The sequence below is a fragment of the Numenius arquata genome, chromosome 3 (genome assembly GCF_964106895.1).
Source record: "Numenius arquata chromosome 3, bNumArq3.hap1.1, whole genome shotgun sequence".
In the NCBI taxonomy this organism is placed as follows: Eukaryota; Metazoa; Chordata; class Aves; order Charadriiformes; family Scolopacidae; genus Numenius; species Numenius arquata.
Genome location: NC_133578.1, coordinates 72924212 through 72940374, shown reverse-complemented (window position 1 = coordinate 72940374; position 16163 = coordinate 72924212). Strand labels below are relative to the sequence as shown.

At 38.8% G+C, this 16163-nt stretch overlaps 1 protein-coding gene across 1 annotated transcript in view; it reads left to right on the top strand.

Moving 5' to 3' along the window:
* Positions 1-16163, top strand: part of TRAPPC9 (trafficking protein particle complex subunit 9) — a 489725-nt gene that overhangs the window by 86596 nt on the left and 386966 nt on the right. Inside the window, exon 16 of the mRNA XM_074144728.1 lies at positions 7973-8097. Within this exon, the coding sequence (XP_074000829.1) occupies positions 7973-8097 (125 nt within the window). The remainder of the gene's footprint in view (positions 1-7972; positions 8098-16163) is intronic.

Below are 16163 nucleotides of genomic sequence, written 5' to 3'. Positions count from 1 at the left end.
AGCACTAAGGTCTCTGTCGCTTGTTAAATCAAAGAGGTCAACGGGATGTTTACATTATAAGCATAATCAATTCTCCTTCCCGGTCATTATACTTTAATTTCTGAAGTCCAGTATTTCCCTGATGCTAAATGGGAAACGAACAATAGCAGCTCTTTCTGGACTGCTTTATAAATGGTAACTTGGTGGTGGGAAGCAGTCCTTTAAAAATCTTCTGTTACTTGGGGATAATGTTTTGCAAAATTAATGAATTAATCTCCAATGAGTACTTCATTATGTAAAATGTTAGCGATCATGCATTTGGTGTATAGGGAACCTAAAGACAGGTGTGAGAATATTTAAATTCATAAACTCATCAAAGGAACTAATTAATTACATGCTAAGAGAAGCAAATCTATGCATTAAGTCTCTCCTTCCCTTCTCTGGGGGAGAAAAGGTTGCAGAGAAATAATAGCATATTTCTAAAAGCAGTGATCCTGAATATTTTTTGATATTGCTATACAAGACCATTCTCTGTTTCATACTCACTGTTGCTTTTCTGTTTCAAGGGCTGTATTTTATCTACTTTAAAATATTCCTACACTGACATAGCGTATAGATAATATATTTCTTTGTTAGTAAGATACCTGGCTTTGAATTTAAATGTAGTCTTGATAGGTCTTCTGAAAAACTAAGTAGCCTGGAGGACACTATTAGGATAACTGTATTACTGATGATGATGGAAGTCCTCAGAGATGTTTCAGTACGATCATTTACCTGTTACTATGCTTGGTTGCCTTTATTACATTTAATCATTCAGAATATTTTTTTCAAAGTGACTTAATTCCTAAAAGTTTTTAGTCTCTGCAGCTTGAAGATTTCAGTTTTCTTTTTGGTTGCACTGTTCTGAGTAAATGAGGGGGGGGGTTGTTTTTGTTTCTTTTTCTTTTTAAACTATAAATGTTTTTGTGTCCTCCATAAATTCATCACCATGTTACTTTAAAAATATTCTTACTTTTTTGAGAAATTTTCTTACAGAGTTCTTGAAGTCCAGCTTTAGCACTTAATGAAGATAAGGTGCCTTTGTCTCTTTCAGCTGCTTTTTAATCTAGATAAATAATCTTGTTTTATAATTTGACTGATACAGAGTGGGGATTTTTAAACAGTATATAAATGCCATAGGAGCTTAGCCTATATCAGTTGTATCAGCTGCTACACAAACATGTAGTAAGAAGTATTTAAGGCCCCCAATCTTTACAGTGTAAATAGGTAAGACAGACCTGAGGCAAATAGCAATAAATTTATGATTGGCACATAAAGGCTAATTGACCTGCCATCCTGTTATGCTATTTCCTTGCTGAGGCATTTCATTTTAGGATCTAATGTAATGTATGCAAATATTCTCTAGTCTTTGATTATGAATTTCTTTACACTTCATTTGCTCCCTTTCGTTGTATTCACCCTTATTCTAAATATAACTTCCAATTCTAGTATAGTTAGTTCACCAACCTCAGGAAGGAATCCTTACTCATGCTGCATTTGCCGTTCTTAATTATTATTACTGTCCTCTTCAGATGTAATGGAGTCTCAAAGAAGTGCTTAGTCTGCTACGTGTCGTCTCTGCCCCGCTCCTGGGAGCCAGGGTTGATGGATTCCCGGTACCTTTGTCTGGAGGACGGGATGCCTTGGTCTCCTGTGGGATTGTCTTCAGCCTGTGTTTGAGAGAGGGAAGGAAATACATCTTAATGCCCACCTGTGGTGTGAAGGGTGAAGTGATTATACCGCCTGAAACTCTGTTTACTCCTTTTATTCCCCGCTTTGTTGCTGCAGACAGCAAGTTTCTAGAATTCTGTCTACTTTCAGCAGAATACAAGATTGTTCTTTTTTTTTCTAGGAAAAAAAAAAGGCGTATTCTAGTTTGGCAAGCATACTCTTTCTCCTGTCTGGAGTAATTTTTTTCTCTTTTCTGCATGCTGCAGGTACTTTAAAACTGTTAAAATATTCTTAGCAGAGGTTACCTACCAAGAGGCCTTTTTTTGAAATTTCTGTCAGGCAATGGATTGACAAACAAATGGGTTGAGGGGGGCATTTAGTTTTCATATTTTATGCTCTAGCTGTGTACTTCCCAAAAACTCTGACATATCTCTTGGGTTATTATTTCACACCGTTAAAACACTCATGTAGAAAGATGTTACTATATGTTTATATATTTTTTAATATGTGGTGGTTGACCTTGACTAAGGGCCAAGCGCCCCCTCATCCCCGGGATCCCCGCTCCGGGCCTGCAGCACCTCCTGCCCTCCTCCTCCCTCTGCTGCTCCCTCCTTGCCTTTCTCCTCCTCTGCCTAGGCCACCTTCTGCCCTTTCCCAAACCTCTTTTCCCCGTTCCCGGCGCCCCCAGCTTGGCCGAGGGGCTCAGCTGTGTCTTGCGGTGGGGCCCTTGGAGCTGGCTGGGACCGGCTGTGTCCAGCACGGGGCAGCCCCGGCCGCCCCACTGCCAGCTACTGGGCATGGACACCTTATATATAATGTTAATATAGAAACATAGAATGGTTAGAGTTGGAAGGGACCTTAAAGATCATTGAGTTCCAACCCCCCCTGCCATGGGCAGGGACACCTCCCACTAGACCAGGTTGCTCCAAACCCCATCCAGCCTGGCCTTGAACACCTCCAGGGATGGGGCAGCCACAGCTTCTCTGGGCAACCTGGGCCAGTGTCTCACCACCCTCACAGTAAAGAATTTCTTCCTAATATCTAATCTAAATCTACCCTCCTTCCAGGTTGAAGCCATTACCTCTCGTCCTATCACTACATGCCCTTGTAAAAAGTCCTTCCCCAGCTTTCCTGTAGCCCCTTTAGGGACTGGAAGGCCGCTGTGAGGTCTCCCTGGAGCCTTCTCTTCTCCAGGCTGAACAACCCCAACTCTCTCAGCCTGTCCCCACAGCAGAGGGGCTCCAGCCCTCGGATCATCTTCGTGGCCTCCTCTGGACTTGCTCCAACAGGTCCATGTTCTCCTTACGTTGGGCACTCCAAAGTTGGACACAGCACTGCAGTTGGGGCCTCACCAGAGCAGAGCAGAGGGGTGGAATCACCTCCCTTGACTACGTGTGTTGAGAAAACAGCAATATGGAGGTTAGTACTGCTGTTGGTTTGTAAGTATTTCTTCTGAGGAGAAGAAGCAGTTCAGTCCAAAATCTTACATCTCAAGTGACATCGCGTTGTCAGTTATCTATAGACTGCCTTGGAACACAAACTTCTGTGGTGTCCTGGCCTCAGTGGTAAGGTTATTTAAGGGTTTCCTTGCCGCAGAGTTTGAGATGCCGGTAGTTTGTGATGCACCTGTGGAAAAGTGTGTATATTTTTGTCACCTGGATCAGGGCAGTGCTGGTCGTACAACGCAGTGTTACGAGGGAGCCATGTATGAGAACGGGACGGAAGCTGTCCCATGCCAGCGCTTTCTTCAGTGCTTAGTCATTGGGTTGTAAATCTACGGGTTTAACTCCCTTATTAAACTTTCCCTCATTCAAATATGAAATTGTGTGGGATTCTTCTGTGCAGTGTGCTGTGCAAGTGGCTAATGAAGTTAAATTGACAATTTACTTAACATTTGAGAGGAGAGAGGAAATGGCGGTAAGAGACTTTGCTCTGTTGTGACAGCGGTGACTGTGACGTTGGAAAGGCATGCTGTGTTTTTGCAGTTACCATGGAAAAAGTGTTGGTCATGTGCTGTTACCATGGAAATATTCAATGTGGATTCTAGAAATTAGGAAGATTTCTGGACAGAGTAGAAAGACAATTGTTCTTTTTATAGTGAAAGGCTGCTCAAGCTGTTTGACAGCATGGATTGACGAAAGACGACTGTGGAGGATTTAGCATCTTCAAATCTCTAGGTTTCATGACAGAAAATAAAAAAATATGAAGTCTGAAAAAAATATAAATGTCAAGTAATTTAAAACTTGTGGCAAACTGCTTCATTGGTGCTCTGAATTTTTCAGTTATCTGTTTTCTTCTGCCATCGGTAAGTTGTGCAACCTACCAGGGCTTCCAACAGAACGTGTTTCCCCGCTCTGTGGTGACTCACGTATCGCAGAGGAGCTGGGCAACATCTGACCATCTTTGCTGCCTGGTCAAAGAAGAGAAAAAGCTAAATAATTTTTAAAAAAATTGCTAGCAATAGAACTTTTTTTTTTTTTTTTTTTTCCTCTGGCAGAGTTGTCCCTTTTCACAAAGTTGTGAAGGGGTGAGTCATTTGAAGTATAAGATGGTGCCTGGCACCGGGCTCTGTGTTCTGTACCACGTTTGAGCGCCACAGATTTGAAACACAAAGTTCGGCTGCTCGTTGGTTACCTCGGACTTTCCTCTTAGCCTGAAGCAGAATTAATATTTACTTTGCCGTGGTACCTCCTTCTGCTGGTACAATACGGAGAAGAGAAGGCTCCGGGGAGACCTCATAGCAGCCTTCCAATATCTGAAGGGAGCCTACAGGAAAGCCGGAGAGGGACTCTTTGTCAGGAGATGTAGTGACAGGACAAGGGGTAATGGTTTTAAATTGGAAGAGGGGAGATTTAGGTTAGATATAAGGAAGAAATTCTTTACTGTGAGGGTGGTGAGACACTGGAACAGGTTGCCCAGAGAAGCTGTGGCTGCCCCATCCCTGGAGGTGTTCAAGGCCAGGCTGGATGGGGCTTTGAGCAACCTGGTCTAGTGGAGGTGTCCCTGCCCATGGCAGGGGGGTTGGAACTCGATGATCTTTAAGGTCCTTTCCAACTCAAACCGTTCTATGATTCTATGATTAAAAAAATTCTCTCTTCCATAGAGAGAAGGTTTAAACCAGCCTTTCATTTTCCTAAGAAAAAAAAAAAGATCTTTTTAAAAGATAAACAATTAAGGAAGGTGTTAGTTGTATGTCCATGATGTTGTTGTAGGTATTATCTACTCCTTTCTCAGAGAAAGGAAAACTTGTGCCTTACAAAATGGCACATCTGACTAATGCCATGCAATTTTTCATGCTTGGCTCTTTTTGTGTTTTTCTTTGCGATTTTATGCACCAATCAGTGTCAGCTTTTGTTTTAACGATAGAACTGGTGAAAATCACTCATTAGTTTGAAAAGAATTATTTTTCCTCAGGTAAACTTTTTTATTTTAATTAAAAAGGGCGGATTTTAAAACCTGCTGTCAAACAGATTTATGATCAGTTTTGTTGGCAAGCTGTCTTGAACTTTTTAGTGTATTATTGTCTCAAATCTTACGCTAGTAAGTATGGTTGCTTAAATAGCAGTTGGCTTTTAAGAGGTGCTAAGAGCTGATCTAGGAGTGGTTTGATACCTTGTTTTTTTCTTGTGCAAGTTAGAAATAAAATACCTATGAGTCCGTACAGAATTCTTTAGGGCTCTCATCTCTCTTCCTTTTCCCTGGTCTTCGTGGGCTAAATTGGTGCATGATTTAATGTAGTTATATTATAGGAGAAAATGTTTTCTTGATTTCAGTTGAATGTTAACAAAAACTACTCAGTTTAGCTAATGTGTTTTCCAGGATAGTCATATAAGTTGGTTGGACTCGATGATGTTGGTTGGACTCAATGATTCAAAGGTCCCATCCAACCAAAAATATTCTGTGATAATAACTCATAGATTGTCTTCCCATTTGTGCTACCCTCGTCAGACTTAACACCTGATTTTTTTGTTATCAATTAGATGCTGCTGATTGATTTTTCTGCAGTGGGCCCATGTGGAACAAATATGTTTTAGTATTTAATATTAATAAATACTCTTTGTTTCAACGTTCATGGAGATTAAAAGCAGAATTGTAAGAGTGAGGAAAACCAGGCTAGCGCTGCATTTGTTTCAAAGTAGTACAAGGTGGACGTGTTCCCTTCATGCTCTGGTCGCTCTCAGGGGTTTTTGGTTTTTTGTTTTATTGTGGGTTTTGTTTGTTTGTTTTTGTTTTAGTGTATAAATCAGTAACTAGTCAACCTGGAAAAAAGCAACAGTGAAAGCGAAAAAAGAAGGTGGAGTGAGGTTTGGCCTAGATGATCTTTAAAGGTTCCTTCAAACCCAAACCATTCTATGAAAGCGCATGGCTTAGCATACAAACTAATAATCAAAATGCAAACCTTTGGGATGTGTAACTGGAACTACTTTTGCTTGAATTTGAGACACCATGGTGCCTTATCTTTGTTGTTCTTATCTATGATGCTATCTAAAAATGAAACAGGTATTACATCAGGTATTTCTCTTACTTTGATAAACCTGTGCAAGTCACTTTAATGTCTGTCCCTTAACAGTAACCTCTTAATAAATTTGCTATTGAACAGTCCAAAGCAGTGTTTGCACATGGATAAACAAATTTATGCATGGTAAGTTTTGATTAGTTTGAGGTAAAGCTACATTACATGTCAGTCTTTGCCCACATGAAGCACATCAATGTATGTGAATCCATCTTTTGCCGTAATCTGTAAAGGTTATTGACCGTGTAGGAAATCTCAAATGCTCTGGTTTGATTGAGCAGATGATTTTGATGATGGTTGGGGATGGAAATATTAATTTTTTGAGAAATGGTAATATTTCTTTTCACTTATTTTTATTTTTCATGTGAGTTAAGTTAATTGTAAATTAAGAAATTGTAAGGGTTTTTTTTTTTTTGACTATTAAACCTCCTTAATCAGAATCTTCACATCTGAAGTTTATCATAGTGTGAAACCATCAAGGCTGAAATAAGATGCATTTTAAAACTAGTTAGTGAAGGAAAGTGTAAGTAAAGGAATATGGGAATATGCCTTTTGTTTTCTCATTTGGATACCTGTGAAGTTGGATTTTACTGAAGCAAAACCATTTCATGCTTCATGTTGTTCTGGTTTCTTCTTTTGAGGTATGTATACTCAACGGGTCCAGATTTGAGGTCATCCATGGAATTGAAATGTTATATTAGAAAATATAATTTGATAGGAGCAATTTCAAAGAGGAAATATGTTTGGGTTTGGTATAATAACTTGGTGTTTCCCATATGTTTAGATACCTGTGTCTGCTGCCATATATGAGATTTTCCTTGTATTTAGTTGGTGTTTGTGGATTGCAGTTTCTCTGCATAGCCTAAAGGAACAAAATCCTGTTCTTCTTTGGACTTTGGATATAAATCTAAATAGTAGTGAATTATTAATAATCAGTTGTGAATCTAGTTTTAATGTACGTTAAAATGTTATTTTAATTTTCTTGACTTTTTGATTCAACAGTAATTTTCACAGGTTTTAATGGTTTGTGCTTAGAATGTAGCTTTGGTAGGTTGAGAAACCCAAATATGCCGCAGTGTATTTATTTACCTTCGAGTTACGCAAACTTGTCAGCAATAAAAAAATGCTACTAAGTTGTCGTATTGTCTTTTATTGCTATACTATATCCTAGCACACAGACTGCTAGGAAATACTGAGGACATTCTTCTAAGGATATCCGTTTCTGTTAAGCTGTTTGTTGACTATTGCATTGTAAGCCTTAGTTTCCATTCTTTGTTATCCGTGACAAATATTTCATAGATTTTTACATCAGTAGATGGTACAAAACACGACTTCTCTATTTTCAATTCTTTTGTACAATATGTATCTTAAAAAGGAATCCTCACGCTTCATACTGGAAAATAGTTTGAAGATCATAAGCAGTTGATAGGGTCGCTGTCGTGGAAAAGCACAATGTTTTATATTTGTTCTTTTCTAATGTCATAATAAAATAAAATTGGTTTTAACATTTAACTCTGACATCTCTATTGCAATATTTGAAATGCAGTTACCTTCCTTTCCTGTGACTTTCACTGGGTTTTAGGTGTATTCCTGTTTGGGTCTTCTTGGCTTCTAGAGAAAAATATAGCAAGATAACCTTTACTTTTTTGTGCAAAATGTTAATATTTCTTCTTCAGTATTTTCTCTCCCTTTGATAATACAGATATAGATTTGTTGGAATAAAACTTAATATTAGAAAAGCAAAAGTAATTTCATTTCTTCTGTTTCTAGATGGAATCAGTGTTAGTGGACTTCCACTCTCCAGCCCTTTCCGGCAGGTTGTCAAACCAAGAGTGGAGACTAAACCTATTAATCCCCAAGAAAGCAGCAAGGTTGGTGACTTCAGTCACGTGAAGGTAAGTGAGTGACCTCAAACTAAGTTGAAAGCTGTGAGTTTCATTGTACTCTGTTATGATTTGTTGCGGGATTAAAAAATAAAGTTTTCTTTGTCTCATAAATATTTCCCTTTGGAGGGTTTTTGTTTTTTCAGAACAGCTTGATGTTCTGTGTTTGGATTGTTATATTAGAAGAAACAAACAAAAAGGTGAAACGAGATCGCACTAGCAGTAGAAATTGTAAAGAGTTGGTTCTCAGTACTGTGTACTCGAGGAACTGTCAGTTCTTCACCTCATGTTGCTTTCTTATGCTACGTGCTCTGGAGGAAGGGGCTTCTGTAGGAATTTTTGGTTTCCTTATATTAAACTGTACGGAAAGAATTGCACCTTCCAAACGTTTTGGGATCAAAGTCTTATTTTCAGCCTTCTAGTAGGAAGCCTTTCGGAGCTATTTGTAGAAGTAATAAAACAGAATAGTTGAGAGAGCCAGAAGAAAAGTAAATAAAAGCAGCGGGATGAAAGAATGATTGTGTAGGTAGAAGCTGCACTGTGCTTCCTGAGAGAGCAGCTTCCCTGGAGCGAGCCACTCTTTGTTTCTCTGTTGAAGATCTTACGTGTTGACGATGTAACCTTCTTGTTTTGAGCAGTGAAATTAAGAACAGCTTCATACTGGCCGGATTTGCAGAAGAGAGAATTTAAAATTAAAATGACCAAGATTGTAAAAAATGCGCTGTAGCACTTCATTGGTCTCTCCCGTAGCTGTGGTGAATATTTTGCATGCCTTGTAGCATTTGATAAAAGTTTCTTACATGGATCTGTGTTCTGCATTAATTAATTCATTCAGAATTTAGATCGAGTGTTGTACAATGCAGTATTTGGCTTAGCATGTCTTTGGCTGAGAAGCAAAGCTTTGCTTTTCTCAGTAACTCACTTTGCATGTGAATTTGCTTTCTTCCCAGTGAGATTATTTACAATTCTATTCGATCAATAAACAGGTGAAGCTATTAATTTTAAAGTATGTTTCTTTTGGACCATTAGCACTGCTAATTCATCATCATTTGATTCTGCAGTACAAAAAGGATGATGACAGCATATGGAAGGTGATAAAAAATTAGTAAAGGTTTTCTTTGTATTTTATGACATAATAATGTGTTTCCCAGTTGGTCATAAATATAAACCGGCATGACTGAGGAAACAATTTGATATTTGAATGGGTAAAATGTCCAGCATTAATTTTTAAATTTAGAACTTTGTGTAGAACGTCTGACCTATAGACACTTCTGACTTACAAAAGCAAGGGGAGTGTTATTTCGAAATTGGACTAAAAAATCCAGAAATGCAGAATTTCTTTGCACCAAATATGTGAAAAAACCCTTTTGGTGCACTTTTTGCTTGTCAGCCAGTTGTCCTGGCAACAAAGAAGTTGCAGGTTCACAATGACCTATGGGATGGCATTACAAGGATGTCGGAGGGCTGTACAGCAAGAACTTGGTTTTAACAGTGTGTAGTGAAACATTCTGCTGGGAATGCGCATACTTGATTCTGCTGTTAGGTTTATGGACTGAATTTTGATTTAATAATTGGTATTTTGTGATGGAAGGATCTTGCAGGTGATCAAAACTATGTCCAATAGAGGATACATATTCCAACAGCATCAAGGGATTCCTTGCTCTGAGCCTGATGTGTATGACCGCTGTACAGCTCCCATAGCGTGCCCAAAATTAGCGTTTTACTGTGTTAACATCTGTTACAAAACCAGCTTAATCTCTAACCTGGCACTTTTTCCTAATGGTTAGAAGAGATGATTTATAGCGGGGGGGGGGAAATAAAAATCAGGGTGTTAAAATAGTCATCAGGATAAAGCTCTAGAGCAAGTCTAGAAAATTACATTTCTAATGACTTAAATTATCTTCCTCGTCATGTATTTGCAGACAACATCCATGATAAGAAAAATATGATTTATATTTTTACAATATTTATAGAATTGGTCTATTGTAGATGAGGAGAGAGAAAACCACAGTTAAGGTATCACTATCTGTAGGGTCATTTACTGTCACGGCTCATTCCATTTTAACAGATGTCTGTTTCTATAACTTCCATTTCTTTATACCATGTTAATATACTCATAAATAATAATCTTGTCCCAGTTTGTCCCAGTTAAACTACTATAAACAAATCATTTGATCTTCCTGGACTTAAAATACTTACGAAGTTCAGAACTATTTAGAATATCTTAGAAGTATTATTTCGATTCACTGGCCTATCCACATAAAATGAAGTCTCCAGGTATATGGACATACATAGTTGGTTCTGGGCGAATGATCAGAAGAAATTAATCCATCATAGCTGAAGAGATTGTGTTTGCCTCTTTAGATGACTATCTTACGTGTGACCGCTAGCCATTCTGTGATAAGGTATTATATCCAGCTTTTTCCCCTGCTGTTTATTTCTTCTGGTTAATACTGACTGTTTATTTCTGTTTGCTACTTCTCCCTACTTTGATGGTGCTCTTCAGTAGGAAGAAACGCAAGAACCACCAGTAGCCTTAAATAAAAGCTAGACAAATTCCAATCAGGCAGCTATTGTAAATAATTGAGTCAACTAAGCATTTAAAGGTATAATTAGAATGTGTTCTGGTCCACTTTTCTTGGCTAGGTTCTGAGGTATTCGCTGTATTGCTGGATTTGACTTGGTTGGTTTTAGAGTGGGTGTCTTTCAGAATACATGAATATATACATTTGTTGTCAAATACAAAGGCTTTTGCTCAGTAAGAACGTTATTGCCTAAAATGTAGCAAGCTGGGATATATACAAAAGAGACGATCCAAGGTTCTCTTTGAACCTGAGTCTCAAAATATTTGATATTTATGAATGGTTTTGAGTTCCTTAGAACCTCCTTAAAAGATACTTCGGTTTGTTGCTGCAGAACAATCCGGTGCTTGTGGGCTGTTGCCTGTGTCCTGCGCAGTGCCGTTTGGGATGGTCGCTTGATTATGTTTCAAGGTTTATCTTGTAATAGGCAATTAAAGTGGTTTTACAAAGACTAATGTAAGAAGCAAGAGGGAGTTTTGAAATTAAGAAACAAGATTGATTTTAAGCACTTTGTATGTGTGGTGAAAATGCTCTGCTGTCATTTATTCATGATTATCAACAGTCGTCTGTTGTGAATATTCAGTAGTTATTTTTCACTCCTGTGTGCTGGGCGTAAGCTGGTCTTCAAATAAAGGTGAATTTTTGCAAATGAAAATCAATGTGAGTCAATGCTTCTCTTGTTGCTGATTCTGAGACGTCCTTGCTCAGGTATTTATAAGTCTTAATGCTTAAACCTTCCCTCCCCGTTTGTTTGCCACGCAGTTTCTGTGCTTCGGTCTTGGATATTGCCAGTGTTGCAGTTGAACGTCTCTGCAGTCTATGTTTTCAGTTTTGCTACAGGCTGTCTTCTAATAAACCAGTCACTGGCTGCTGGAAATGACTGTTATAATGATCTCATAAATTCAGTATAAAAATGGCTTTATGACCTCATCGTAAAGCTTGCTTATACCCTCAAGCTGAACAGAATATCACGGTGAAGATGATGTTCAGATGTACTCTTTTCTGCTGTTCACTACTGAGCGTTGTCTAAAACCTCGGTCGTTCTAGAGTGCATCCGTGTGGCGGTGTTAGCCCCCGCTTAGCTCTGCATTGCTGTGGTTATACTGGTATGTGATATAGTCTGTTTTAAGGCTGAATCTGTTATGCTTGGAGTAACGCGGCAGTGTGTTTAGATATTCAACTAGTCTGTGTCTTAATGCAAAAGCCGCAGAGAGAAATTTAAACAAATATCGTAGTCTCTCAGCAAACAATGTGTTATTTTTAACCTAGGGACTTTCTGTACTGGTTTTCATGCTTGGAAGGTGAGATTATTTGGTTTAGTCTCATTCTTCTCAGTGATGGAAGAAACACGCTCTTACTCCACGCCACAATTACTAATTGCCAATATGGCAATTATGCCATATATTATGATTTGAGGCTTAGAGATCAGCCTGATCCGTGGAAATTTGGTCCTTAAAGTCACGGTGATTGCCATCACGTAACAGTAATACATTGGTATTTCTTTTTTGTTGCAAAGTGAAAAGGAGAATTATTCATCAACATACCTTGGTTCAACATAGTGACCATGGTTTCTTTGGAATAAATTTTCAGGGATTAAGAAATGCTGCATGACTCTGACCGGACAAAAGACCAAATCAAGAATTAGTTGGGTGAAGAAAACTTTGAAAGCTTTTTTTTTTTTTTTTTTTTTTTTTTTTATAAATCTTGGTTTGAGCTGTTAAACACAGACATTGATTACTGGCCAGTTGTGTGGCAGACTGAGGGCTGGTTTATAATTTAGAAGGGCCTCAGCTGGCTTATTTATTTGTTTTGGAACTTGTATGTTCAGGAGAATGTGGCTCTGCATACTGAACATGAGCTGTAGTTCAAGAGATTCAGCTGCAGAAACTGGAAAGATTTAAGTAATCTCATGGAACTACTCTGTTCCTGCACTATCAGTAAATGGTAGGAAGTGTTAAAATACGGTATGTAGAGCGAATCTAATTTAATACACTGTCTTTAGTGTATCTTTCTGATTCAGTCAGCAGTGTATTAAAATGAGATACAGGCCTTAATTGGATTTTTTCGTGCAGTTCTCAGGCTCTGCTCTTCTAGTATGAAAGTATGCTGTTAATTGAGATAAACTTTATATTGTTGATACTTTAAGCTCAAACTCCTTTTACCCTAAAGCCTTAAATCTATTCTAAGTTTAAGCCTTTAGAACAAGTTGCATTGTTTTTCTTTTAAATGTTCAAATAATTCTGGATCCTGCTGAAGTTAGTGGGGCCGTTGAATCTGTGGAGCACAATTGAAATTTAGGTTCCTTCTTTTTGGTTGGCTAAATGTGAATTTAGGAACGAGATCTTAGGCACAAACATGTAATCCAAGTTAGATGTTCTACTTTCACACTGTCCTATTATGGAATTCAACACTGTGCTTGTAAATTCTGTGGACCTGAGTTCTCCTGCAGTGTTGTCATGGTTAAACAAGTCAAGTCTTCTGAAGAAGAAGAAGAAAAAAAAAAAGATAGAGAAGTTGTGGGTGCCCCATCCCTGGAGGTGTTCAAGGCCAGGCTGGATGGGGCTTTGAGCAACCTGGTCTAGTGGGAGGTGTCCCTGCCCATGGCAGGGGGGTTGGAACTTAAGGTCCCTTCCAACTCTAACCATTCTACGATTCTATGTCTCTTTCTCTAATAACTTTCAAGCCTGCAAAAGAAAACCCCAAAGCTCCCTCTCTTCCCAAGTTGTTTTTTATCAAAATAATATTTTTATTATTTTTATAATTAGTTGACATCATTGACATTCATATACATTAATTGACATTCATCCCTGGAGGTATTTAAGAAACGTGTGGATGTGGCACTTCAGGGCATGCTCTAGTGGCTGAGATCATGGAGGGTCTTTTGTGTGTGTATGGTTGGACTCGGTGATCTCAGAGGTCCTTTCCAACCATGAAGATTCTGGGATTCTGTGACATTGGTGAGATAAGTATCAGAAAGCCAGTCACATTTCCTGAAGTCTGTTCAGATTGGAGCCAAGAGCCAAATTAACCTTAGCCAGGTCAGCAAGGCATTTTTTTTTATTGCCTTTCTGGCTTAGAATTGCATTTTCCCTTGAGATAAAGAGGATAATAAAAGTAGAGTTGATCTCCAAAAAATGAGAGGGGGCTGGATTTTTGATTGATACATGCCTAGCAAAACTTGATTATGATCAGGATTTGGATGAAAGCCTGAAGGTTTTGATTAGTCTGGGTCTAAGTGCTCTTAACTTTCCCTCCCTGCCCAGTTTGGCGTTGCTTATGTTCCTTTAAGTGGTTTTGGGTTTTATAAATATTTAGCTCGATGTTCAGCACTATTTCTGCTCATGAACGCTCTTCCTCTTCTGTGAATTGTTCCATCAAGAAATGAACACTCTGTTGTGCCCTAGAGAGGATTGTACTTCAGAACATGAAGAAAATATTTTACTAAACCTATTCTCTAGAGCCATGGGAAAAATAAATTTTCTTCCTCCCCACCCCCCAGATTTGAATAAATTCAATTCATTCATCTCATCTGGTATTTTACATTCAGTATTATCACTGTAGTAGCTGCAATTTGAATTCAATGTATTTTACAACTTCAAGTACTTCCTTTTTTTTTGCCATTTTATTTGACAAGAAAGAAGCATTAAAATTTTTATATTGGTGGCAAAAATTTTTGATAGATTCACTGTCTGCCTGTGAAAAGCACTGTTCGCTCCAAACTTTTTTCAATGTCACTCAGTAAACAAGAGATGATGGTCTACTTATGCCCAAACAAATGTCTCATCAAGGGTTGTTGCAGCAGGTACAATCTACTATATCAACCACACTTCATCTATCGTTCTCTCTTGTCTAAAGATGAAAAAAGAAAAATTAAAGTTGACATCAACACGACAAACAAAGCTTATGTGCGCAGTAATAGACTGCAGTCACGAGAGCTTCTTTCCCCGAGGAGCGATCCATGGCCATCATTGGCCTTGTTACTCAACTACAACAAAATCCTGTTGCTATGGTTAGGACGTGTCAGTGTCTTTTGAGACTAACAATCTCTGATAGTTTTTTGTCAGTTTGTCAGACTACGTTTGAGTCATTAATATGGGCAGTGAGCATCAGCTGCAGATATAATTTGTGTGTATCCGTTACCTGTGTTCGGAGCGTTTCAGTGCACTCACATTGGAAATATTTCAAACAAAAAGAGTTCTCTCTGAGCAACTGTTTTAACTCGGAAGGTAACGGTAGATGAACCCATTTGAGGATGGGAATACCCTGAGATCATTGTGAAGTCCGAAAATTACTTTGGTTTATCATGGTAGTGCGGAAGAAGTGCTCTCTGCAAATAGAACAGGAGCAGGGGGTTACTTCCATAGTCACATTACGATAAGAAAGTGGAAAATGTTAATATTGAATTGGGCTTATGTAGGAGGGCATCGGCTGTACAGAAAGTGAAGGGAAAAGTGGAGAGGAAGGTGAGTGGGTTAAAGTAATGGAGAAAAATACAAGGTGGGCTTATGTAAAGACTTGCTGAGATGAAAACTTGAAGGGGGGAGAGGGTTGGAACCAACATTTAGAATGGAGTGGTGAAAGTCCAGTCAGCTCTGTAAGAAATTTTCAGAATAATTAGAAATTGAGAGGTTTGTCTCAGTGCTCTGCTTGTGTTGGATGATGCGTTTCCTCACAACAGCCCTTCCAGAGGACAGAGATCACCTGTAGCCTGGAGCGCTCAGAAAGTGAACTGCTCTGTGCCACGTGGTCAAGTGTCACAAATTCAGGATACCTCTGGATTCAGGGTATTCAGGGTAACTCAGGATACTTCAATTTTGCTCTTGTGAATTCTTGCATGTCTAGTTTTCCTCCTTCATGAGGACAAATGAGGTAGGTCAGGCACGGGGTTTAGACCAAAGACCACTCTTTATTTCAGGTACCTTATTTATACTTTTTTTTGATCCTTTGGCAATCAAGAGCTGGTGCCGTAGTCCTCATGATGGCTTCTGCCAAACGGAGAGTGTTTCAGCACCGAGTTAAGAGCATGGTTGATCAGCCTTCTGAAGACTGGCTCTACTTATTAGACTTAATTCACAACAACGAACTGCCTTTTGTCAGTACTCGGCTTCCCTGCTTGCACTTTGGATTTGGTCTGAATGGCCAATTTAAAGTGTTTTTTCATCTCGTCTGCAGGTGGATTTTGAGTCATTGTCCGTGCTCCTAAAATGAGAATATATCGTCCAGGTCTGAATCGGAAGCCCTGTAGCATATTGGGTATCCCGCTATGCTTCAGCTAATAAATCCTTTCTTTCAACAGTGCTTATTCTATTCGTAGTGCTATACTTCTTTGTGTATCTTCCAGTTCCTAACTGACTCGTGTTCAGTCAAACCAAGTTCTGGACAGAGTGAGCTGAACTATGTTTATGAAAAAAGCTGTAGGTAAGATGTAAAACATCTGTTTTTCCCCCAAGCGCAGAAAATCTTACTCTGCAAACAAGAATTCTTCCAGAATTACTT